General features: G+C 39.5%; 3 protein-coding genes across 7 annotated transcripts in view; 1 reads left to right on the top strand and 2 right to left on the bottom strand.

Annotated features, from left to right (window-relative positions):
• LOC135947844 (alpha-1A adrenergic receptor-like) overlaps positions 1-3608 on the bottom strand; it is a 35852-nt gene extending 32244 nt beyond the window's left edge. For all 4 annotated transcript variants that reach the window (XM_065496809.1, XM_065496811.1, XM_065496808.1 and 1 more), the window contains exons 1-2: positions 3553-3608; positions 3347-3380 (exon numbers count right to left, since the gene is read on the bottom strand). The gene's annotated coding sequence lies outside the window, so the exon portion shown is untranslated. The remainder of the gene's footprint in view (positions 1-3346; positions 3381-3552) is intronic.
• Positions 3609-7936: 4328 nt separating this feature from the next.
• On the bottom strand, positions 7937-12960 carry Spec2 (CDC42 small effector protein Spec2). Of its 2 annotated transcripts, none has more exons than XM_065493691.1 (4): positions 12491-12960; positions 9211-9304; positions 8448-8612; positions 7937-8360 (listed from the first exon to the last, which is right to left on the bottom strand). In XM_065493691.1, the coding sequence occupies exons 1-4, from the start codon at positions 12535-12537 to the stop codon at positions 8337-8339; spliced, it is 330 nt and encodes a 109-aa protein (XP_065349763.1). In that variant the 5' UTR covers positions 12538-12960; the 3' UTR covers positions 7937-8336. The 2 variants fall into 2 exon arrangements, with proteins under 2 accessions (XP_065349763.1, XP_065349772.1); XM_065493700.1 differs by having other exon boundaries at positions 7937-8345; positions 12491-12708.
• A 4665-nt stretch (positions 12961-17625) lies between these two features.
• LOC135948068 (pH-sensitive chloride channel 2-like) lies at positions 17626-26864 on the top strand. Its single transcript, XM_065497137.1, has 9 exons — positions 17626-17869; positions 22932-23121; positions 23247-23491; positions 23958-24040; positions 24150-24338; positions 24945-25216; positions 25276-25379; positions 25448-25595; positions 26047-26864. The coding sequence occupies exons 1-9, from the start codon at positions 17811-17813 to the stop codon at positions 26371-26373; spliced, it is 1617 nt and encodes a 538-aa protein (XP_065353209.1). The 5' UTR covers positions 17626-17810; the 3' UTR covers positions 26374-26864.
• Positions 26865-27193: the final 329 nt, after the last annotated feature.

Genomic DNA, 27193 nt, shown 5'->3' with positions numbered 1-27193 from the left:
AGAAGATTATATTAGAGTGGCTGTCCATTTTTCAAATAATTGTAATTATCTCCTCCTGTGAAACATATATAACACAAGGAGACGTTTCACAACAACTTAATTAATTAACAAACGCGTGCAGGCAGAAGCCTTCAAGATAAATTTGCGAAGAGGCGAAGAGTCGGGGCCGCGCGCTCGAGAGATCAATGGAAGGAGGTCACTCGCGGGTCACCGGAGGTCAGAGCAGCGGCTCCAATGGAGCAGGGACAGTGCGAGAAATTTATGAACGGCAGGTGCCGACTAGTTCCACCTAATAAAATGCACACCGGCAATTTACATTTAAGGCGGCGCGGCATTTTTCGCTCGGCAGCTCGCTTTTATTGCGGCGCAAACATTTGTTATTCGCCTCTCCGACGAGCGCGCTGCAACACAAACTTGCATTTCGCAGACGTAATTGCGTTAAATTCATCGCTGCCGGCAGCAAGCTCGAGAGGAAATTGAATTGTGTGCATTTTTCACTCTGTAGTCTCTGTACTACCAGAATCAACTTACGTTAGGGCAGAGCGCTAGATTTGCTCAAGTTAACAATAATGCGCGTGACCAAACCAGGGAAGTTTTGTGGTACTGGGTTGGCAGCAGTGGCTTGTTTTGGACTTTGAAATCCCCCGCAGAGTAACGTGTAACTAGCTGTAGCAACTGTTGAAGCACTTGTGCTTTCAAGTTTTGGTTCAGAGAAGATATCAGTGACTAATGCGGGAGTGCTTGTTAAGCTAAACCAATCCATTAGTAGAGTGCACAGATTCAACTTTCTCTTTGATCAACGGTCATCTCTCAATGATGCTAACTGGAAATAGGTCATTCCAATTTGTTTAATGGTTTTTAAAGAGCTTCACAAGAATGGAGGTACATGAGAATGAAAAGGGCTTTAAAAACTAAAAGTACAAAGATGATCAACAATTAACTTTTGACATCGCATATTCTTCTTCTTGAAATTTTTTTATTTTTAAACTAAACTGTGAAATAAATACATAATGTGCTACACAAATCGATTCATTTTTTGTTCTTTGTCTTACAAAATAAAATATGATTTGGAATCAGTTACAAATTTCTGAACCCATAAATTTTGTTTTAATGCAGTTGATACTTTTTGCGCTCTGCGCTCTGTTGCTCAATTCAAGCATCTAATTTTGAAGACATTTGAAATTAAATTTTCCTTAAGCAAAAGTTTTTTCCATAATTGAAGCTTCTATCAGTAACTAGCCTAAGTTGTTTCTATCCTAAAAACTTATCTATGCAAATTGTTCCGTGGAAGTTGTTCTTTGCCAAACTTTCGTAAAAGCCCACTCGGAAATTAAGTTCTCTGGAGGAACGGATGAAACTAATTTCATTTACCCGGCAGCCCGCAGGCGGACCAGCGTGAAGTTTTATTTCGAGTTTCGCACGCCGTCACTTATGCACACTTCTTGTTCCGTTAATGCCTTGGCTTTTTGCTAATTGGAACTTCATGCACACGGGACGTTGCGACAGAGGTGCAGAGCGGAATTTCGGCTCATGCAAATTGATACGCGCGGCGTCATTTTGCGGTTGATTGGCGGTCTGACGAGGCGGTGCCGCTTTGAAATGAGATGAAGCAATTTGCGATTGGCCGCGGGCGCACCAAATGTGCCCAACTTGGCTGACAAGGGAGCGACAAAATGTACCATTGCGTGCCGCGGCTCGATTCCGCGTCCCGAAATAGTAGAAGGAAAAGATAAAGAACTCTGTTGTTTTTCAGGCCACGAGAGCATGCAAATCGCCGAGAGACTATTGTTGCGCGCACAACAATCAGGTGATAAGCCTCTTCTTTCAACTGGCGAACGAAATCTAAAACACTGTGCCATCGAAATGTCCATAGAAATTATCCGTCTGCCTCATTATTTTGAGAGAGGTCTGATCACGCAATTAGGTGATCATTAGTGGAGCACCAAATCGGGATCGCATGTAGCCGTTGGCCTTGTCCTAATAGCGCATTTTTCTTGTGGATATACGGTTCCCAATGGTCTTACGTAACTATCAGACTGTTTGGCATGAAACCATAACGCAGTTCATATTATCCGTGCATTGAAAGGTCGCGAACCACCAATAAGCTCTATCGTGCAATTGTATCTTCACGAGTGGCATGCGTGTTTAAATCTACAAAGAAAGGTCACTTTTAATTTGGTGGAGCTACAATATAACAAAAACTTAGTTGATATTTTCGGAATGTCCTTCAGGACTAGCTACAAGTGTATGTGTGTAATTTAATATTTTTAACTTACAATAAGAAACATTGGTTGAATAAACACTTTGGCTAAATCAAAAAATATTCCATGGCCATGTTAAGAAAGAAAAATTAGTTATGACCTTCACAGGTTGTTCGCAAGAAAAATAGTATTTTTCAGTTCCTCCCCGTGATTACGGTTGTCTGTTTTTGTCATTGGTCTGAGATCTGACCAAAAAATAAATAAATAAAATAAAAACTGTAAGCTTAAGTCACAATTAATGGAAAATATTTCTATAAACTAGAAAACTTTCATGATGGCATTCATATTTTATTTGTTTAACTTTTGTTAATATAGAATAAGATCATTTCTCACAATGTTTTGTGAATGTCTTACTTCAGAGTAAGGGTGAGGCTTAAACTAATTTCTGAATCGCTAAATACGATTCGTTAATCAAAAGTAAGAAACTAACGTATGGCAAATATTGCGATTCACTGAAAATACTCTTAAAATCTATTTTCTTCGGACCTGTGAGCACTCAAATTTAGATTGTAAATATCGATAAATCTATGCTCACAGGAACGTTAACAAAATTCAGTTATCAGCTGCAAATGGTAGCGTTCAATACACAAAATGACTGCAGTGTGATGATTATTCATTGTGCGAATATGCAATAATGGCATCAGTTTTATAGAAAGCGCCTTGCGATATTGAAGCGATGTTTTTGTTGACTATCATGACATGACAATTATGTCCATCGGTGTGTGACTAAACCATGCTTCGCACAAATTGATGTCTATTTTTGAATCCAGGTGGTGATTGACATTTAAATTTTTAACGGCATTTATTACTCTCAGATATTGCTACTCAAAAGCCATAGCTTTTATACGCACATCGTATTAACATTGAAACGAAGACGGTATCTCCACTTTCAATTTAAAGAAGGAGGCTGCGTGTATATTGATCATCTCCTCAGAATCAGTGTATAATTTAATTGCTGCCATGTGAAACCGTGCATGAATAATGAGGCAAGTGAAGCATCACGTAAGAAGAGCAAAACGATCCAAATTTAGCTCCGAATACAAAAAAAGAATAAGCTCTTCGAGAGAAAGCGTATAGGTACTCACCTCTACGGTCGTCGGTTTATCTCTCGGCATCTGCCTGTGACAAAAAACAGAAAACATTTGAACATGGCAAAAAAGAGAGCGCGTTGGAGGCGTGCCGGGGTGAAAAATGAAAGGAAAGCAGACATCTGGCTTTGACAGACAGGGGCAACAAGATCGGGTCACGCGCTTCCACGTCCGTTCGTGTATGCGCTCGCGTTAGGGCTCACCTAGGAGGGCACGGGGCGGCCGGCGGTGGCGACGCATCCTGCTCCACTGCCGCTCGTTCGCTCGCTCACCCCGCCGGCCTGTCAGATGCCGCCGCTCGCAAGGGTGCGCGCGCACTCGTCCTGAGGAACGCTCCCAAGAGCCCTTCTTTTTCTCTTGGTCCGGCCCGGAAAAGGGAATCGCCGCCACCGGCCTTCTGGGACCGCGGTTGCAACGAAACGCCTAGGCTTTCGCAGCTACGCCACCCGCTCGACCCGCCTGACGAGCCGGTTGCATATACATTTCAATCGGATTTCGTTTTGCTTCGACACTGCGTAGAATTGGGAATTACGTCCGCCTCTGCCTTTGAAGATGGGAGAGATTGCGCGTGTTGGAGTTTGCAGATTGATTAAATTAAAAATTTGTTCTCTTTATGTAGTGGCACTTCAAAGGCTTTCAAAGAGCTTGAATAATTTTTTGCATGCTTTGACGAGAAAAGTTAAAAAGGGGACTCTAACGTATAGGTGGTACAAAATATGAAAAAGCACCATGAATAATTAAAATGAAACAAATTTTTTTTATTTCATACTCCACCAATCATTTTGGCATCTAGTTTTGTTTACCGATGCTTTGACATATTTGTCAGGGTTTATATGTATTTTATCTCACAATTACTGTAAGGATTGACTGTTATAAGGATTAATTGAGACAGAAAAAAATAAAAAGATGTTGAATAAGATAAATTATTAGTGGTTCTCATAATTAAACGTTGACCTAAACAAAAAGGGGTGGACGAATGTTGTCCAAAAAGGATTTAAAATAATAATCGAAAGTCTTGATCAACGCAATGAGTTATTCAATCTTGAATTATTTATTTGAATTTTTCTTTCTTAAAAAAACATCAGCTGCGTGAGCTAATTGTTATATTTTATTTGCAATGAATGCATCCATCGCGTGCGGCCGCGATTCTTTCTCGCGAGTGTTCCTTCGAACATCGCGTTCTCTTTAATGAAATGTATAGTGTGAAGCGTCGGCCGAGCAGTGGATATGCCATTTGTTGATCCCAATAGGGCAGCGACGGGGTCGGTGGACTGCGCTTACCGCGATGGGGCTCACCTCGAACAAAATCGCCACCGCTTCCACGGCGAGCGCCAAACCCGCATCGGAAGAGAACGAAGATTGTCTCGTTTATGTGTTTTGTCCAGAACGGTTGCGATGAAAAGTGCTTCCTTCGGCGCGAATGCAACGACGACCGCTTTTCCCTGAAACACTCTGAATCGAGGCAATTTCATCGCATTCATCCATATGCCCAGCTCGCTCCCTTTCCAAAGCAGCTCGTCGTCCCTTCTCGTTTTGCGCGTTTGCAACTCATTGCCCTCTAGAGATGACAAGCTGTGCAAATGAACTTGTCGCGCCGGCCACATAAATGATTAGGACGCGGCTTGGTTATGTTGTGGGATAATGAAAGTGCCTCCGGTCGTGGCACGTCTTGCACTTTTTCGTTATAATTTATGTTATGTCGTAAGAGAATGCCATAAGTTCTTAGAAAAGGCGCCACATTACGAAGAATTCATTCCTTTTTCTTCATAAGAATTTATTGTAGGTTGAAATTACGTCATTTTAATCAAAACTTTGGTAAACATACCGCACTGCAGGCACAAGTACTCGAGCAAGAGGAAAGAGGAAATCAGCCGTCGCAACACTACAGACTTATAATTTTCGTTCTGACTGGCTCTGGCCTACTTGTCTCTGCTCACTCAGCAGAAATTGCTGGATATAAATTTTTTCCACACTGCAATGAGTGAACTCCGGCTTCGGTGCAAATCTCCCTTTCATCACAAGAGAAACATATTGCTCGCAAGAAACTCGATTTTTCTCTCAACGCGCGCGCGGGCGCGTGTGTCTCCAGACGGCAACTTTGAAAGGCGAACTTTGCGATTGCTTTTACACGCGCTCGGCATCCCTTTTGCATCCTATCCACCGAGATTTCCAGCGTTAAGAGAAGACCTTTTCAAGCCAAGGGTTGTTCTCGACGTGCATGCAATATTAAGCTACTAAGGCTGAAGCTGCTCTTTGGCTCTCCCATAAAAAAGAGGCGACGGTGACGTTGTCAATTTAAACAATGGACGGTGACTATTTGTGTTGTTTTTCCCTCAAAGTGCTCGCGCACAAACACGGACCATCCCTCACAGTCGTTTGAGTCGTTTCTGTGCGCGAATGAAGCCGAAAAGAGGGCTATCAAGTTCAGTCAGTTGTTGTTTTCGGCTGTAAAACAGACGTGGAATTGGCCTGCTTCGTTATTAGTGTGGAAACAGGAAAGGTCACTGGGATGGAGGTATAAATTATATAGTGCTTAGCTTTGTATTCCAACTGGCATCACCGAGTATGAATATTTTATGACTACATAACATCACGAAAATCCACAACATGGGGAAATGGCGAACGGTGAAAATTCCTTGGTTGGGAATATCTATATCTACAACACTAAACTAAAAAAAAATTTAAAATTTTGGCATGAAATCAACATTTTCAGTATCTTCAGAAGCCACTTTCTCTTTTACTTTTGATGTTATTCCTGGTAAAGCGGGTCGAATTCGCCGTCAGCGCTTTATGGGAACAGCCAGCGCATCTAAAATGCAGTGTGTAGATGCTTTTGATATCAGCGAAAGCTAAATAAGTGGCTGAGTTCCACAAAGCTATCTAAATCATGATTGCTGTGTGGTTGGTGTGCCTCTTGTTGTGCGCTCGCTTCGCTTGGTCCAGATTGGCGCGAGCAGGGCGAACGCCCCCGCACGCTCTCGGCCGATGCCCTCAAGCGACGGACGATACAAAACATGCAACGCGGGCGAGCAAACAAGCCGCATCTAATCCCAGTGCGCTCTCCATTGTTGCCTGAGAGAGAGACGCCTTCCTCTGACATTCTTTGCCCGCTGCGGAAACGCGGGATGAATTTGTTCCGAGGGGTAATGGCTTGCGCACTCTCTTTCTTGGATGAATTAGCTTTTGGCTATGCCACTAGATGCACCGACTGCAAGAAACAGCAAGCTAGCCTTGGGATATCTTTCTATAATGGAAAGTGGAATGCAACCACCATAATGTTTCGATTCAAGACCTGATCGTGATCATAAATTTAAAAAACCATTAAGCTGTGATATAAGAGCGTTGCATACATATATATCTAAGTTGTATATCCTTTTTTAAAGGTTTTTATGGTCTTTTTATTTTAATTGGTTACTGCAACTTGATGCTTTGATGAAATAAAATATGTAATTTAAGTAAGTTCATAAAATTTTAAATTCAACACAGTGCTGACCGTAGGTACGCGCTCTCGAGACATGCCTCTGTCTGATTTGTTGTTTTAAACAATAATTTTCACTGTGAATCTCTGTCTTTGTGTGAATGTAATCCATGCAGAGTGAAGATATATTAGTCTATTATCATTTCTTTGTCTGCGATAAAAACAAAACCAGTCTTTCGCAGGCCTCTCAGACAATAGTGAACAAAATTGATCCATGTATACTTCTATCATAAAATCAGTTGTACACAATATTGTTTGTTTTATAATAAACATATATATATATATATATATATATATATATATATATATATATATATATATATATATATATATATATATATATATATAATATATAATGACCGTATTTGATGCTTCTGTGAATACTATGCGTGATTAGAGGTAATTTGTTATAGTAAGTATAGAAATAACCCCTTGCGTTCCAAATCAAAGGGATATGTAATAATGTATTTTGTACAGCATTTAAAGTACATATTCTAAAAAATCAAATTTATTCTTAGCTACATTTTATGTGAAATGCAGAGATGGTCAATTTTAATTTAAATAAAATTTAAATAATGAGTGTTGTAGCATTTCTCACCTTCCCCAATATTTTCCTACCCATCACCTTCCAAAGATCAAACAATGTGAGAAGTTGACAAAATATTCTCTTTTTTCACTCTTTGTCTTTTAATTATTTGTAGTAATCCATATGAGAGGTGTTGCGTTAGTTTCATTGTCAAAGACCGATGATTCAGAATCCTCTGCAAATATTTCTTTGATTTGGTTTGTTTTGCAGATTTAGCTATTCCGATGTAGCGTGAGGGCCAAAACAGCTACTTTTGAATAAACTATGATCATATTAAAATCTTTAAAATTTCATTTTTGCTGCCCATCTTGTCTTCAAACACTATTTAAAAAGCCATGAGTTTTCTATAGTTTGTTGAAGTTATCAGCAGTTGTACAGACACTGACCAACAAGACATAGATCCAAAACAAGAAAAATTCTTAACAGCACAGATATCCTAAAAATATAGTTCAGTTCATTAATGATCCGCTTTGCTTTAACTGACACTGAAATACATATTGGTAAATTAATGAAAATACACAAATTTCTCGGTTTCAAATTACATTTTCGTCAATGTTTATTGGACACCACATTTTTTCTTAAAATTGGCGTTTAAATAAATTAAACAATTAATTTTTGTAGCTAACTCGTTAATCTATTATCTATGTTATGGGAGATTTTAGTAACATTAATACACTAACTTATTTCATTATGATTCGTCCACATTTTCTGCAAAGTCATACACAGGACGCACAACTAATTACACAAAGAACTATTCGCGTTTAAATGCACAATGATTGATACATTTCTCAGCCAGGAAATCACACTCAATCCAACAATATTGATAACAACAACACTGACTGTGTCCTTTCAGATCACATCTGAGGGTAAAAAATTGTATGGCGTTGCTTCATCTCTCAGTTTTCAAGTCTTATTCGCTGCTGCTAGCATGCCTGAAATGAGTTCAACTAATTTACTTCTTGCTAATACGGTCAGTTGGAGTATACTCTTAATTATTTCGAATTTAAAAGGGGATTCAAAGTTTGAAATATCACCTTGACGGCCATTTCGTAGCCACCCTTGCTCTGCATTTGACTCTGAAGAGCATTGAGCCTGCCGGTGTCTCTTGAAATGTCACCAGAGCCGATGTGGCCAGTGTGCTGAAAGTTTGTCGGGTTGCCAATCATTGATCGGTCGATTCGCCTTCTTGGCGGTGGCCTCTGAAATGACAAAGTGCATGAGATCATTGTTTTCACAGTGCCATCTACTAGAGTTGCATTAAAATTAATATTGGAGATATATAGATTCAAATTTGGTTTATTACGGATCAGCAGGGCAACTGTGCCCCATACATCCACATCCAGAACTTAACAAAAATATAACAAAGCATTATTATATATATGACAAATATTTTCAACAATAATTATTCAACCTACATGATGACTACTTCATGTTTAACTACATTTAGATTTTTAATTTTACAGTTAAACTTCAATTTGTAAAAAATATTATCTGATTACGCAAAGGAAACTTTCTTTATGTATGTAACAATGCACAATTTTTGTATTTAACAAACAGGAATTTTTTCATTAAATTTTTAACTTCGCAGCTAATTTAAGTGCACTCAAATGTAAAATTTGTGTTTTATATAGAGTCAACCTAGTGCAATAATCGTTTTATCTGCTTGAGCGACTTGAAAGTTTACTCAGCGCGCACAAAGGGAACTTCCGCGGAGGCATGCTGAGGTTGATAAGCCAAATGAAGCCGGCGAATTAAGGTGGAACAATCGTCAGGTGAGAGATAAGCTCGGCGGTTTACCTGGTGCTGGGTGACGCAGCACGAGAACCACTGCAGCCACAGGTCTCCGGAACCAACGCCCCTGCTTCGCAGACTCATGGTCACACCATTGGCCCTGAGGAATTCAACATTCGATCAATAAATATGTACACATGGATGCGTGCACAGCACACAAACAAACACACGCGTTCATTATGTGTCCAGATGCAGTCGAATACATAAATTTCATGCCGCTTGAGCAAACGTGAATAAGTGCTCGTCTCGTTAAATTTATTTGTTCGCTCGCTTTGCTGAATATGGAATTTCACTTATCCAACTACTCCATCAGAATGAATAAAGGAGAGCTTTTGTGCCAAAGACGTTGTTTTTTTTCGTTTGGTCGCGTTCCAATTTTGTCCTCTGATTGAACATTAAAAGCCCTGAAGTCACGTCACAAGTTAAGAATGTCTTTTTCAACTGCAGGAAAATGAGTCTTGGCTCAATATGTTATGTAAGATACTGAAATTCTTTGTAACTTTGGAATTGAGAAATCCAATTCCAAATATTGGGAGAGCACAAAAATTCCAATTTGTTGCTCGCTTTATTACGTTTACTTGTATTTGTTAACATGACACCTAGTTCAAAACAAGTTATTTCGGAGAGTTGCAAATGCTTGAAATATAATAACAAAATTGGCTAAAGTGCAATCAGCGTTTGAACGATTTAAAATAATGAATGTTTTCAAGAAACTTTATTTGCCCATCTTTAATGCCTTTGTGCAAATTCGCGTGTCCAAATAATAAAAAATCACTCATTTGCGGCTGACTGTGAATCAAATCGTACGATATGAGGCTGATAATGTCCGTTTGTAAAAGACTTCAAACAAAAATAACTATAGTTAACATTAATCTCGTCAAAACAAATTTTTGAAACAACATAGACTGTATACAGCAAAAAAGCTTTCCAGACGAAACGTCCCTATTTCCTACTCACGTACAATGAAAATATTATTTGAAATTTAGGATGGCCTCGGCTCATTACCATTCTAATTCGTGCTCACTGATGATTTACGTGTGCTCCCATAGAGCAGCAAAAACGTAATCCACTCTCATCTTACTTAATTAAGCAGTGCGTGGATGTTCTAGTCTCACGTAGCAGCTTTTTTCCCGACCAGACCGAATATCGGATTCCAGCTCTAATTAAAATCGAGCCGGTCATGTAAATAAGTCTTTAGATTGCAACTCGGCGACCCTTTTCATTTGTCCAATCTGGTCAAGCGCAGCAGCGCACTCAATTAGCATAATTGGCTGCAGCACGCCGATCAATTTGTATAGTTGCTCTATTGGCATGCAAGCGCGCTTTTATCGGTCGCAACGTGTGTAAGTGAAGTGCATTATGCGCGACGTGGAAATAAATATAACACACATTATTTCTAAGCGCCGCTGACGTCACGGCTCATCTTTTTTGGTCCGCGAGAGCAGCAGCCAATTCTCGTCGCGATGCACTTAAAATAATTTCTCACCGCTCGCGCGTTTTTGTGCCCCGAGTTTATTTTTCCAGCGCCCACTCTGGAGCGCGTCTGAACTTCGTCTCTCAAAATTTCTGATGCTCGCACGAAGGCCAGAGGCCAGGCTGAGCTCATTTCGACTCCAAAATTTGGCACTTTTAATCCTGATTACGTTTAATGGACCGTTAATGATGTTCCGCAGTAGTAAAAAGGCATGAAATTACCGAACAGTCGTAATTAATTTTCCATTATTTCGGCAATAAAATTCAAAATAAGTTTTGCTGCGGTCGAAATGTGTATGTCCGGCTGTATGTGCCCGCAGACGTTTTTGGCGTTTTATGTGACTCACAAATCGCGTTTTATTATCAGCCATAGCGATGATTTATGTCTTCCAGCAGACTACCGTAAATCAAAATTGACTCCTGATGGAACTGGGCCCCCATGGGAGTCCCGCCGCCTGAAATTACGCTCTATTTTAAGCCTGATGTGTCTATTATGTGATCGAAGTGGAACACCTGCTACAAAGTGAGATTAATTAGATCAATTAGGGAATGTGAGCTTAATTGGAAGCGCAGATTGTCTTTTGAATTCTTTTTTTTCTAATATTTTGCCAGCGAGTAAACTTGTATTAACAATAATAATTTTATTAATTATTATAATATAAATGGCAAGGAAGCGGAAAAAAGTTTTTAAACATGCAATTAGTCAGAGCAGCGATGAAATTTAATTAAACGAACGAGCGTGCTTATTAAGCAGATTTCTGACTGCGATTGAACAAATTTTACGTTTCCTGACAAGCCCGTGGAATAAATCAGCCAGTTCCTCCTTTGTTGGAATTTCTAGGTGGTCACAGAGGCGCGGTTTTTTTAATTTATTCGAGGATGATGCTGTTCGACGAGATAATCGCGGTACGCGCTATTTTTGAGATACTGTGGTTAAACAACCGCTTTATCGCCACTCTATGACTGCATTTGGAAAATGTTGAGATATAGAGGCAGCGTCGATTCACACTAGCTGCCTGCTTTATTATTCTCTGATTAGTCAAGGGCTTTGTTGACAAATTCTGAGAGCGGCAGCGGCATACGCTGAGAGCGTGACCGGAATCACGAATGTGCCTTTTCTAGCCCCTGTGCCAGCCTGACTGAGTGAGTGACTGAAGACTGAGAGAGTGAGAAACCCGAGAGAATACTCCTTGGTGGGCAACACAGACACATGTTTAGTTCTTGGGAAAACTGCGTCACATGTGTCGAAAAGTGACGTCAACTACGACGCTTTTTTGACTCTCGATTGGCACTTGAAGATTCAGTGGATGGAAATTCGCGATTCCTTTGGTCTGGGCCACACAGACGCTTGTAGATATTATGCTCTTGTTCTTTCTTTAAATCTTTAGTGAGATAGAATTGTATATTACCGGCAAAATTGCAAACTAAACTAAAATGAGGGGAAGATTTCGAAACCGAAACAAGAGACACGTTATCTTTTCAGGAAAATATAAGCCTGCCAAGAAGAGCCGCTATAACAATGCGGATTTTTTTTCTTTTTCGAGGCGGTTGAAAATGAGAGGCTGTCTGGTTCACGGCGCTAGTGAACTGAAGAAAGCAAAATTCTAGCTGACGCGACCTTTTTCCCCCGGCGGAGTGCTTTCTCAAGTCCCAGCAAGTGAGCACAGCACGGTGTGCCGTAGTACGGGCGCAGTACTTGAGTTCACGCTCGAGTAAGAGGGAAAGAGGGCTGAAAATCGACCCCCGTCCGCGAGCATGCATTCACCACACCACACCGCACCGGCCGGCCGGCGAGTTAAAAAAGCGAGCCAACCTTTCCTTTGTGCGCCATGCCAGGAGGCGCAATCTGATTTTGTCCATGTCCCTCGATGCAGAGGAGCCGCTCCGCCAACCAAAAGCACGGCCCGATCCACTTTTGACTAACTCGCGCGCTTAACTCTTGTGGCCGTCTCGCTCGCTCAGCGCGATAACACAGCGACAGACGAAGCTAACAACGAGGTGCATTTCGCACTTTCGACCCTCCTCCTCCCCGCTGGCAGAACGACATTCAATGAGCGGCTGATTCATTCCGATATACAGCTGGGGAGACGACGACTACAATGGAATCGGCTGCAGAATGCGCGTTTCTATGCAGAAAATCCATTACTGACAATGAGAGGGGCAAGAATCCGATGGAGTTTAGCCGAATAGCCAGTCAGCCGCTCGGCGTTGCCATAGCTATGTTACTTCCTTTTCCCGGAAGCGTCTCCTGGAGGATGGTGACTGAGCACATAATAACATTCGATTTTCAAATGAAAAGATACTGACGATGAAATGATTCTAACATAAAAATAAATATTTACTTAAAGAAACCGCTAGTCAGTGTGGCTAATTTCTAATTGATCATATCAGAATCCCGTTCACCAAAGTGGAATATTTGTTATTTTTTACGATTGCGTAACAAAGTTGGAACTCTTCTTATAGATTCCAATAATAAAATTTAAATTTAGGCTTTAGAGCTATCTGTAGGAGGTATTTTTTTCTCGCGAGGATGGTTATTGGTGGCAACATTGCCGCTTTTTTTATTTCTACTATCTGCTTTGACAGTTAAATGCAGTCAATCGTATTCAGTGAATAATGGTTGAAAACTCCCTGCAGGTAAGCAAGTCTATGGCATGGATTTTGTTTTGCAGGTGAAGTATTGCTGATCAGGCCTGCGGGGCCCAACTATATCTAGCTGTATTGTACGGGAAAGTGCTGTAGAAACATTTTCTCTTTTAATTTTTGCACGTAAAGTAAATGAACTTTTATAATTTAGTTTTTTTATTGATAGAGCCAGAGCAATGCTCCAAAAATAAACTCCATCTCCCGAAAATTCCTACTATGTATCGCAGGTTAAAGAAAAAGAGCACCATATTATTATAATTGCAATTACAGTAAAAATGAATGAACATCGATTGTAAAACATTTCCCCTTAAAAAATCCATTTAGTCCACTTAAAAATGATTAAGCACATTAAAATCGAATTATAATTTAAATATCCTTCAGTTTTGGACGAGTGAAGGTGAAAATGTAACCTTCGGATATATGAGATGTTAACAGTTTGACGGACGAGATAAAAATGCAGAGCGCTCTACTCTACTAATCCCGAGATCATAACTTTTAATCACACGTTAAATGAAATGCGAGGCGTCATTATCAAGTTGATTCCGCTACATCTGTTCCCATCGATTGGCCCAAATTTGCTGCCAAATGCACAGCTGGGAATCGAGAATGAAACGAGAAGCGCGCAGCCAAGCCAGCGTCGAGTGCGGTTCCGAGAAGCGATTATATTCGCGAATGGAAGTAGCGGCCGGCAGCAGCCACCTGCGCGTCAGTCGGAAAAATAGGAGCAGCAATAGCAAAGCCGAGTGAGTGCACGCTGATTAGAAACGAAATATGCTGAATTATTGTTACTCTCGTATTTCACGCGTGCTTCATCGCAAGCGGAGCCACCGAGCACGACAATCCCGGCTCTTATCGTGCGCCGCGTGATTCACTCGCGCAATTGTGCGCATCACAGTCCACTCGAGTTCGTTTCCAATTAGTTTTTTGTCCCTGCACCGTGGTAAAAATAACAAGCAGAATCACTGGTTAAGCAGATGAACTGCATTCTAATTAATTCTAAAGCAAAATACATTTTATCGTTTGAGTCGTACATGCTTATTTTGACCTATTTTACAAAACAGCTTTATTGCAAAATAAAATAATTTCTAAATACTTAACAGCAATTTAAAAAGTTTTAGAGCAAGTTATGATTAAAAATTACTAATGTGACATTAATAGAAAACAAATCCTTCTAAATTTAAACTTCTGGAAATTTTTATTTTAATGGGATTCATTGCTAATATTGCTCCTGCTAAAGAGCAAACCATTGTTAAAAATCATAGCTGGCTCCAATTTAGTGTAAAACAATAGCCAACTCAAAATAAGGCTTTGTTTTTTATTCATTTGGTATTTTTAAAAAAAAATCATTTTCATCTTTACTTGAAATGATACTATATCTAAAAATGAGGGGAAAAGCTTAAAAATTTCCCAGGTTGCTGTTTAAATTTTTGATAAAATCGGCTCAAATGTTTGCACACAAATCAAGCGGTGAGCACTGTCTCCTAATCGGAAATCACGATTTATTTCACCAGAAGAAGAGACATTTATATCATAATTCTCAGACCATTGGATAGCTCGCGACGAGAACGATTGAAATCAAGCGGGACAATCATAGGTAAATAACCGTTTAATTTTTCGATATATTTGGCAAAATCTGGAATTTAACTATTCTTCAGCCCGGATTTCATTATTGAACATTGTATGGATAAACTGTTGTTAAATTTCACAAACAATTGACTCAATGGACCACTCGCCAAGGATACAAATAGTTCCTCTACTATATTTTTAATATCGAAATAAATATTTTTATTTTTCAGTCATGAAAGTTTTTTTTAATTTTTATAAAAAAGCAACTGAAACCACTAATGCATGTCCATCTAATTCACAATCAGGCAAATGATTTGTGTATTAAATACAGCTTCTCACTAAGCACACGTCCTAAAAGTATTACGGTTAGCTGTTAAATAGCGATTTGCTTCATTGCATTTGCAAAAATATGCACCGTTTCTATGATTATATTTATGTAAAACAGTTGGTACCGCTCACCACACGAATTTTAGAATGAGATAGATTCCAGTGGCTGCTAGAAACCGCAGCTAACTAACACTTTGAGGTTTCCGCCAAGTAAACTAAGTGAAGGCATTTAGCATAGTGTTGCCAATCGATGCAAATTCATGCCACAATTAAGTGAGCACCCTTTCATACACAAAAAATATTTGTCCAAAGTGAAATTTTTTTGCTTTTGAACTGAATTCTGTGAAGTTAATTGCTGTGAAAAACGTGAAAACACAAGAAAGTAAAAAATATGACTATGTCTACTAGGATCTATTTTTCATTGAAATTTAAGTCGATCACTGTATAAACAACTTCACGATGAACTAAAACGGTTAAGGGTAATTATTTTTCGATTAATTTATAAATTACTTTAGAAGCGTCTTTATCTTGGAGACAAAACAAAATTATGCACTCGGTCGCGCGGAAGTGCTTAAAAAGATACAAATTGACACCCAAGCGGCAAGACTAAACTTGGAATCTTTCCAAGGTTAGGATGTTAATAATAAAGAGTTTGTCTTTCACCAGCTGCAGCGGATAAAATGAATACGGCTACGCTAAAAATAAGAATTCCGCGCGCATGCAATAAATGCGCTGCAATCTTAAATGCCCGATCGGAATATCGCAGCCTGGCGTAAAACACAAGGGAAGATTGAAAGAAAGCAAAGCTCTCCTCTTTCTGGAGCGAGACCCAAGAAACCGACCCCTGCGTGAGTCATCGTACTCGGGAGCGGTGTCCCCCTATTTGCTGCGAACCCTAGCTACAGTAAACGAATAATATATCCCGTAATAAATCTTCCGCCGAGTAAAGCAGCTCGCAGCAAAAGCATCCCCTACCTAGGTCGATGACAGCAAAAGGGCGAAAACGACAGAAACGGATGTCCAACACAGCACGAACCCAAATTCGTGCAAAAACCGGCAAACGAGACTCACCTCAGATTTGTTTTGCGCTTTGGCCGTAGCGAATTCCACCTTCAGTGTGCTGCAATGCCTCCCGGACAGCTGCCTGCACCGCTGTCGGTGCGTCCAGAGTCACCGGTCGCTCCAAAACGGTAGTAGGTTTGCGGCTATAAAGCCTTTGAAGTCATGTGGATAAAGACCGGTTTTAATGGCGACGCAGGTCAACCGGTTACTTCGTTGCTGCTGATCACTCCCTCGTTCGTGTTAAGTGTTACGGTACTTTTGACTTTTGCTGCCTGCCGCTAGGAGCGCTTGGTTGAAGAACGTGTTACCGGCTGCAGCGCTCCTAGTGGATGGTCAGCGGACTTTCTCGGCAGGTGCGAGCAGGTGTAACATTCGCGACAAAAAATTTCCCTTGCGTTCACTGATTTTATTGCGGCTTACGGCTTACATTACTCATTTATCTATTTAACTGTATTCTCATCTATCGTCGATTTTAACTATTAAATGATTAATGAACATTCCTGTTTTATTATAATTTTTTCTCTCAACTTAAAAACAATAAAATGAAAAAATTGGTTCACTTTTTGCACTTTTCAGTTTGGGTAGTTTAGATGATAAATTATAATTAATTTAACGGAATAAAGGATTAAGACCTTTCATTAAATATATATGGATAGGAAAAATAAAACATTATATTTTATTGCAGATTTATTGCGCTGTTATTGTACGTTTAAGATAAAATGCATTATTAGTTATCTTTAATATTGTTATTAGAAATTTATACATATATTTAAATTAATAACATTTTGCTTTCCGCTTAACATTTTGGGTTGTAATACTGCAAAACCTACCAGTTGCAGTTAAAAAAAATTATACTGACTGAGAGAAGAAAATCTTATATATTTTAATAATTTCTGATCCTGTATGATAATATGGAAATTATCACATGCCTGCTGTTGTTATCTTAAATAAATTAAACTTGACTTACCCGCATTTACTTGGGGAAAGCATTCTCAATTTAAATGGGTTTACGTTGTTTGAGAGTACAAATTGCGAGTAACTCAAATTTTTACTTGAATTTTAATATTAGTGTATTTGTGAATATTATGCCATTTTGATGAGCCCGCGATACTTTCATTAGCTAGAATTCTCTTCAAGTATTGCCACGGTACATTTGAAATGTGCGAATGCCTGAATTCCGTGAATATTTGATACAAAATATAAAAACTAATCATTTTCTTGCTCTTTGGCCACTTTGAGAACGGAGATGTTGAGAATGCGAGAAAAAATGTTAGACGTTTTGTCCCCATTGTTGTCTGTGGAGGAGAACGCCGGTGCAGTATGCACGCGAAAGTGTGTGTGCGAGAGAGCAAGAGCGAGATCGCCGGCAATCGGCGGCTGTGATTGCACACAAGAACAACACAACACGTATTGCGCTCGCTGCCGGCTGTGGAAAGGCAGAGGCGCTCTCCGCGGCGGCTCCCTTTAGTCAGTCGATTCGCACGGTGTGCATTGCACGGTTAGTTGGTAAATCGCGCTCACCTGTCGACGACATGCTCTTCGGCCTGCTCGCGCCGCTGCTCCTCTTCGCCACCGCGGCCATTGCACAACCGTGAGTAGCCCCTACCCTAAAACTGACTTAAAATTAAAATCATCACAAACGATGAAATCGAGAGATCATGTTTTGTAATAATTTAAATTTAATTCAGTTTGTTGGAATATTCTGCATGTGCAATTTTTGGTTTTTTTTCTAACGGTCTGTGAGTAGTTTTAATTTGTTGAATATCATAACATTAACAACAAGACAAAAAGATAAAGAAATAGCACTTTTCTTTAACTCAAAGTGGCCAAAACGTTTTTTGGCCAACATTCTAGGACTAATTTAGTTAATTACATGTTTGAAATTTAAAATTAAAATTGTTGAAATTTTTTAAGAACCACGAATGAGTTCATGGCTGAATATTTGCTGCATCATATATAATTATCTAACCACCAGTTTTGAATTCATGTAATTTTTTATTTTATTTTTCAAATTCAAATTTCAATAGAGGGGTTATCAGGATTATTTTAAATAAATCTTCCTTGCAAGAAAGCCTCTCAATTTTAACTAGATTCAAAACTTCTCTATTTTTATTTTTATTTCGAATAAAAATAAGATAAAATCACGAAAAGTTGAATGATGCTATATCTGAGACGTTTTAACGAAAAATTGTTAGAAATAAAAAATCTCACCTTTGCAAAGTCTCAATATTAATTATCATCGCTATTCTTTATTCGTAAATTTTTGTATTGGAAACTAGATTTTAAGTTTAATTGCTTTTTTAAGTATTTATTTAACCTATCAATGTTACAAACAACTTTGAACTTAAAATTAGGGGTTTATTTTTTAATCTCAGGCAACAGATTACCTTAACGAATTTATAAAAGGTCGACTGCTTAATATCGTGGGTTTTTTGGAGACTAATAGTTATTTCTAAGAACATAACAAAAGCACACTTTTCAAATTATAGACTATTTAACCTACTTATTGTAACAGAGCGGTTCACGTTTTTTTAGAAAAAATAAATACCTTCACTAATTATTGTAGGTTATGTCCACAATTGTTGGTTTATTTTAATCACTTAAATTTTAAGTTATATCAGAGTAGGAATGTTTGTTGAAAGAAAACAAAAATTATATATATTCCAGTGATTTCAATGGTTGCAATTGCTAAAATTTGGAAATTGAAACAAAAAATTTTTATAATGGCACGCAATACTTTTCGCAAAATAGAGCTGTAGCCACATTTTTCCAATCTTTCACCAAAAGTCTCCTCTGTTTGCTTTTTCAGTTTAACATTATTTGCAAGGCGGACATCGTGATTTAGTGTTCTGCGCCAGCACCTCTGCACACACATTAAATAATGCGCGCACATATTTGCGAAATCCGTGACCTACACCTTGTCGCCGCGCGTTTTATAATAATTGTTTTGCGCGCTTAGCAGTGACCAAATATAATTGTTGACTTTGTTAATCACAGAGCAAGCCGACGAGAGAGAGAGAGAGAGAGAGAGAGAGAGAGAGAGAGAGAGAGAGCCTGAGGCCGGTGATGATGGGGTTTTTACCTCGAGAGCTGCGCTTGAACATGCTCAGAAATATGCATCGAGAATTCCAGCGAAATGCACACATAAATAAATATACGCGCGGCCACGAAAGGCCAATAATAAAGTAGCTGCGCTCTGCGATCTCGTGAATAAATATCGCTCATTAGTGTGCGTGCGAAAAATAAATACAAATAAATAGACACACACAATGCGCTCTCAGCTGGCAGTGTATCGAAATTAGCCTTGGCAGGTGAGCAAAAAACTTAACACTTCTTGTAACCTATCCTTTGAAGTGTGCGCGCCGCTGTCATCGCGAATGGAAACAAAGACTAGATAGCATCAAAATTAATTATACCGCTGGAAATGAGCCGTATATTCTCGTTTGAACCAAGTATCATTATTTTTTATGTAATTAATACGAATCTGTTTCAAATTGTAAAATGTGACAAGAATTTTTAAAACAAAATTTTCAAAGAATTTTGTCCCTCTTGATTTTTGTCTTATAAATATTAACAGGTCTACAAAAGTTTGAAACATTCTATATAGAAAAACACATTTTTAACACAAAAGTGTTAAAAAAACAAAGTGTTAAAAACTTCTTAAAATTGTATAATTAATTCTGAAATATATTTTTGCATGCAATTTATAAGTTATTTATTACTGTTCACAATGTTGATTGCTATAGCAATTCAAATTCAATGCCATTTTTATGACAACATTATAATAATATAACTTTTCTGTAAAGTAATATGATAATTGATAATTACATATTTTTATTGCAGTTTAGTGTAGTTTTACGACGCATTTCAGCGATAGCTTCTTTCATTTTAATTTAGTCTCTTACTTTCTGCTTTTTCCACGGAAGGTGAGAAGCCCCGCCACAACGTGAGGGTCATCAAGTGTGATAGCTAAAAGTGCGTTTCGAATTTTATGAGGAAAATCGACAGTCGCACGGGGCCACATGTTTGTCGGTGCGCGGCTAGAATTTTCCACTGCGAGTCCCCCTTGTGCCAGCCCTGGCGATAAAATATCAATTACAAAACAAAGAAATTGCTTCTGCGCTCCAATAAAACACTCACTTGTGTATAAATTTATATTTATGTGTGCGACTGCCGCGCGAGCTAAGCTACTATTTCTTTGCAACGAAAGTATAATAATAATGATGGGCAATAAGAGCTAGATAAACGTGAGTAAGGCCGGTTTACACGTTCAGAATATAAGCAGGTTGAGTAATCAACGACCTTTGCAGCTCGTTAGGGTGAAACAGAAATAATTGCAGCAGCCCTGATTGCTAATTGCGCTTTTTACGCGCCGCCTCGGCCCGATTGCTATTTGTTGTGTGTGTTTGCATTCTCTTGTGTTTGTGCGACGAAACCGCGCCATCCGCGCGACAAATATGTGTGCTTCTTTCAGGAACTTAACAATCGCTACACAACACTGCCTTTCGTGAACTGATAAACTTAATTTGTACCTTGAAATAATGGGTCTCTCAGAATCATCTACACAAAAGTGCCATTTAGAATGAAAACTTGATTGCTTTCCTAGCTAAAATTTCTGCTATATATATATATATATATATATATATATATATATATATATATATATATATATATATATATATATATATATATATATATCGTTGTAGGTTTCTTTGTAGTTAACAATTTTCTTCACAGTAAGAAGAACATAATTTTTTGTGTAGTAAATAAACTTCCAGTTTTCCCATTTGTTTTTTAAAAATTTATGAACCCGCACTCATGAAGTCTCATTAAAAAGATTTTTCCACGGGTATATTTTTCCAAAAAATCCGGGTTTAAAGTATTTAATTATCATGTGGAATAACGTAGTTTTTGCCGAAACCCAAATGCAGTTTGGTCTCTCATTTTTCATATACTTTTTATCATAAAATGCTGAAGTAATTGTGGCTTCTAAGTAAAGCATACACGCAAAGGGAAGTCCCACTGTCCACGATAAAGGAATTAATTTTCACGTGTCAGAATCGTAAAACGCCCCAACAACCACGTTTGTTAAGTTATATACGACTGCAGGGGAATTTTCTGCATTGCAAGGATGGAATCAGGGATAAGTTAACGTGTGTTGAGGGTGATAAAATAAAAAAAGCACATTTGCTCTTACTTTGTTATCAATTTTTCCAGGATCTTCCTTCTACATTCCACACCAATAATTGTTATTTGCTTATCACTTTCCTCCAAAAAGGTATTGAAGCGGGTAATTACAGCCCTCGACGTGGAAAATAAGTCAATGCCAAAAAATTGGTGCGAGGTGGTAGGAATTTCTAAGTGCAGCTCGAATTCCAGCAGTGGCGATATTTTGATAGTGCGGTGACGCTCCTTTTGTTATCTTCGCCAAGACAAATACATGTAAGCGAGAGTGAGCTGCTGCATACGCAACTCGACTCATTATTTGCCAACCATAAAGACGCACTCGCGACGGTGGCCGTCGTTCCTTTAGGGTTACACAAAAATTAATTATGCCTTTTCAGCACACAAACTCGAACCAATTACAGCTTGCATATAGTGACCTGATTTTGAAAATTTCCTGCTTTCCGTGATTGGGCTTGCTTTTGGAACAAACAAATTATTGCAATTATTTGTTATTGTTAACCTCCAACTTAAAATTCCTCCGCAATTGAACTAAATGTTGGTCGTAGTTTAAGTGGTGGCAATGAAATTGGGACATGCGAGCAAAATTTGAACTGTATGACAATTTTCCCGGAATGTGTGAGTCGCAGTTTCATTATGGAGCTCATCAAAACAAGGATGCAGTCGGTATATAATTTAGTCCAAATTAGCATGTATAGCTAATACATTGTCTGGCACGTGCGGTAATTAAAATTTGTCCTATTGGACCGCAGACGGGCACTTCGATAGGAAGCGTTTGCGTGTGCGGTTCGTACGTATTTATTTTCGCTGATAGTGGAGCGCTTGCATCGCGCCGAAAATACCAGCAGCATTTTCGGGAAGGACGACTCATCAATGGGGGCAATGTCAAGTGCATTACACACGCGGAACACACGCATCTTAATGGGCTCTTTTGAAAAAATCGATTAGTTGTTGCAGCTTAATAATAAAAAAGTAACAACTAGGAAATGACATGGCATTAATTCGGACCAGCGGTTTCTTCACCTCATGGGGACGAATTAATTAGAATTCACAGACACAAAGTATAGGGAATAAAAATGCCGACACACGAATTGAATAGTAACACATGCAGGGGTTTATGGAACTCAGCGTATACGACGCAATTGACAGTAAATATAGTAAATATAGGTTAAACTTAATGTCAGCGGTGATAGCATGAGTCTGTTCCCTAAATAAATCTAAATAATACAAAATCTGATATAAAAATACCAAAGTTTAGATTAGATGTGTAATATTTTTAATTTTTTGGATTTCCAGCAAAATATCAGAATTTGCCAAAAAAAAACACTTATGTTATTGCAAAAAATCAATGGCTTAAGACTTAAGATCTTAAATAAATAATTATTGAGCCATATTTTCCTCCTCACAAAACTACAATGATCTCTGGTTTTGTCGGTCAAAAGTTTCATAAATTTGCTAAATCTGCACAGGTCGAGTTGTCCTCCAATGACAGCGGAGGAGGCGGCCAACATGAGCACGTCGGAGCTGCTGCTCAAGCTGACCGCGTCCTGCCGCTACGACAAATGGCAGCGGCCGCTGGCCGAGCATAAGGACCAGCCCATCAAAGTGCACGCCAAAGTGCATGTTTACTTTCTCGGCGCCATTGAGGCCCAGAGTCTGGTAAAATAATTTTTCTTAAAAAATTTCTTCCCACCTAATTTATTCCTTCATCGTGCAGGAGTCCAGCTTTGACGTAACAAATAATCAAATGTCCTAATGCTTTTGCTTTTAAAAAATCGTTTCAGAAATTCACAGCGCACATTCTACTGATGTTCCGGTGGCGGGATCCGCGGCTCGCGATTCCAAGCGGGAGCGGCTTGGACGGCCGCGTCGGCAGCTCCATGGGTGGCCAGGGTCTACTGCTGAGGGACAAGATCTGGGTGCCGCACGTGTACCTGAGCAACGAACGCGAGTCCGTGGTCATGGGCGCCGAGCGAAAGGACGTCCGCATCACGCTGCACCCGGACGGCAGAGTGGAGCAGGCCCTCAGGTGCTTTAATTGAATACGCGTTTTGGCTGCGACGAGCAGCGGACCGAAGAGGCCATTCTCGATTTCAAACTTTTGCTCTCAAACCTTCATGGTTCGTTTATCGCCGCCGCCGCCGCCGCGACTTACAATTAGCTGATTTATAAAGTAGTGGAAAACGCGCGATAGCTTTTATTACGGCAGTGCATGGGTAATAAATACGTGAGCTGTTGTTTTAAAACGCACGCCGAGTGAGCTCAATCGTATTGACGCCGAACAGCATTATTTTAATTTCCTGATTATTAGAAATTTTCGACGTCAGTCTAGGAAGCGAAGCGAGTCAAAATTACCGTGGCCTAGTCCCCGGTCATTGCGATTACAAAATCGCTCTAAAAGTGCGACCCGCATACATCAAAATTCGCTCAGAATAAAATTAACCACGCAGACTGGAATAATTAAGCGTAAAATTAATTAAAATGAACTTCCACAGAATGAAGGTGACCCTCTACTGTCTGATGAACCTGCAGAAGTTCCCATTTGACCAACAGCAGTGTCCGCTGATGCTGGAGAGTTGTGCGTTCACTTCCATTCTCTTTCCAATCAATCACCTGCTGTACTGTTCAAAAGATTTGTGATGCTGATCGGCTGCGTGCTGTGCGGCGGCTGTTGCTATTTTTTGCAGGGACGTACAACTCGAGCGAGCTGCAGCTGCAGTGGGAGAACACGCGGCCGGTGACGGTCAACAGCGAGCTGCTGCTCACAGAGTATCGCCTCATCGACACGAGAACGACCAGCACCGAGGACACGGAGCCCCTGCTGACGGCCGCCGAGCCCACGCACCCTCGCCTCAGACCCAACGACTCTGCCATAGGTCAGTCAACTTGGTGCTCGTTAACTCATCTTCATTTGCATTCAGTCTCCAGCGAGCGTGCAATGCGACACGGGATTAACAGACGTAAAAAGACACTTTCGAATAAATAATTTGCACTCAAGGCAGGCTTTGACAGGTGACATACACGCACCAAGACGCGCGTTCTTATCTTTGAGTGTAAATCACACTTGAGGACACCAATCCCAAACATATCGATCATAACATCGTAAAAATAATAAAATTAATATCGCTGCTCTCTGTTGAAAACAGCATAGGAGTCCACATTTTAACATAATCTTCAAATACGGACCCAACAAAAAATTTAAAGCGACTAATCACCATGACAAATTGCCAAGGAAATAATTTTTGGCCTTGGAACCAGAGCTTTTATTATTATTTACATGCACCAAACTATGATTATGCTGCTAGCAAATTTGTGTAGGTCCACAGTGAATTGCAAGTTTCGTCACATCATTCAAGGAAGTGATGAAACATAAAATTAATTTTCGTTTTATCCCTGTTTTTTTTTACGAAATTTCACTAAAATTCCTTAACTTATTTATTTTTAATTAATTTAAATATTGAACTTATTTGTAATTTTAACAGTTATGGAGTTGGAGGATGAAGTGGATCGGGCTCTGGAAGAAAACGAAGGCTTGCGCGCAAACTTCAGCAGGTTGGAGATCCGCTTCCACCTAGCCAGGGAGGTCGGCCACTACGTAATGGACTACTTCATGCCGTCAATCCTCCTAGTGGCCATGTCCTGGGTTTCGTTCTGGCTTGACCCGAACGCCATCCCAGGCCGAACCACCCTCGGAACCAGCACCATGCTCACTTTCATCACTCTTACCAGAAACACAGGCAGCGCCCTGCCTAAGGTTCCAAACGATTTGACAGTCGAGATTATTTCTTATTAAATTTTATTTTTTATTTGCAGGTGTCTTACATCAAAGCGACGGAAGTGTGGTTCATTGTGTGCACAGGGTTCATTTTCGGCTCACTTTTGGAATTCGCGTTTGTCAACACCATTTGGCGCCGAAAGTAAGTTCTTTATTCTCGTTCAAAATATTTTCAGATTCACTTTAAAAAATACCCATGGTTGATTTCAGGAAAGAAGTGCCTTTAAAAAAGGTTAACAGCAAGTACATCCTGAAATCAACATTGACTCCACGAATGGCGAGACGGCAACTTCAGTCATCTCTCTCTGTAGGGTCTGAGCTAGATAGGTGTACATCTTGGCCTCACCAATTGAATCAAGTATAATGTTTAATTTAATTTCATGGAGCACTTGTTGTTCTCAGAGGGCCACAAAAATTCTATTTCAAAATTGAAAGTTTTAAAATGATTTTAGGAATACAAATTTCTTTGCCATTATTATTATTTCATTAAGTTCACAAATGGCTCAGATGAATACTTGATCCAAACTATTACAATTCTAGTCCCAAAAAATACAAGTAAATAGTTATTACGAAAAAAATTAGACCAAAATGGCTTAACCAATCTATATTCAATCTTCCAATTTTTTTTGCTTTTTCTAAGGTGGAGTCGCCTGATCAAATCAAAACCTCTCATTTAAGCTTCGAAATTGTTGTGCAAGTCAAGCTCAAAAAACGATTTAACATAAACGTTTTTAAAGAAATTAAAAAATCAACACCTTAAAGTAGTCAATCTCGTTTACTGATTTTGATAACTCATTGTTTAACCATAGTCGAGCGCGAATCAGCTGACGGTGCACTCGATGGACTCGATCCACATTGGCAACGGCGGTGGAGGCGGCGGTTTCGACTCGTGCGACACGTTGACCTCGGCCGTGTCGGCACCAAACCGTCTGGACGACGACTGCCTCAGCATCCAGATCCCCGTGCCCGGCGACCAAGGCGGCAAACTAGATGGCCAGACGTTGCCGCCCAAGCCCTCGTTCACCACGATGACCCCGCAGGAGGTGGCTAAATGGATCGACCAGCGCAGCCGGCTCTGGTTCCCGATCGCCTTCCTGCTCTTCAATGCCCTTTACTGGGGCTTCGTCTGGATCTGATCCTTGAGCCCCATGAAAGCGAGCTCGAGATTTAAAAGCGCCAGTCCCTCGCAGCCGCGCGTCAGACGCGGCCGCTGCCCAGAATGTAGTCCCTGATTGGCTGTGCCATATTTTATTCAACTATTTTTATTTTGCTAACTGGAGAGATTTTCGTCCCAGCTCAACAGAATCAAAACGTGTGTGAAACTGAAAATGCTGACGTAGTTTTAGTGCTATTCAAGAGCCAGTGTGATTACATTTAACTATTATTGTATTACTATATGACATAGCCAATAGGCAACACGTAGAAAATTATTTTAAGAGACACCCCTCGTTTGCCAACAATTTGTCATTGCTAAGTTACTATAATGAGTCATTCATTCAATAACAAGCGAGCTTTATATTTGATTGCCTGAAGTGATTGCTGTCGTGTATCGTGTACTGTAATTATGTATTTAAAATCGTCTGTTTTACCATACATAATAAAATAAAATTAAAATGAGTTCATCATAGTTTTATATTTAATTAATTAAAAACAAAAAATATGTATGTTACTTCAGTTAAAATTTCAGACTCGAACAGGACTCGAGGTTGGTTGTTTCCGGTTGTTCCATATCATAGTTAGAAACGGACTTCATAGTCGGTGCTTAAAAAATGTTCTCCTGAAATATTTCATTTCGGCGAGTTCTGATGTCACAGTAGAGCCCTATTTCGTGGATAAAAAATAATGCACAATTGATATAATGTGTGTTACCTGTAAGTTTTATGTTATGCAACGTGCTCAACATAAATGCTTTGCCAGGTGCATACTCACACATGATATTTTGAGGAGTTGTGGAAT

Source organism: Cloeon dipterum, chromosome 1 (genome assembly GCF_949628265.1).
Source record: "Cloeon dipterum chromosome 1, ieCloDipt1.1, whole genome shotgun sequence".
Lineage (NCBI taxonomy): Eukaryota > Metazoa > Arthropoda > Insecta > Ephemeroptera > Baetidae > Cloeon > Cloeon dipterum.
The sequence above is the reverse complement of the archived record's forward strand: the minus strand, read 5'-3'. Positions and strand labels throughout refer to the sequence as shown.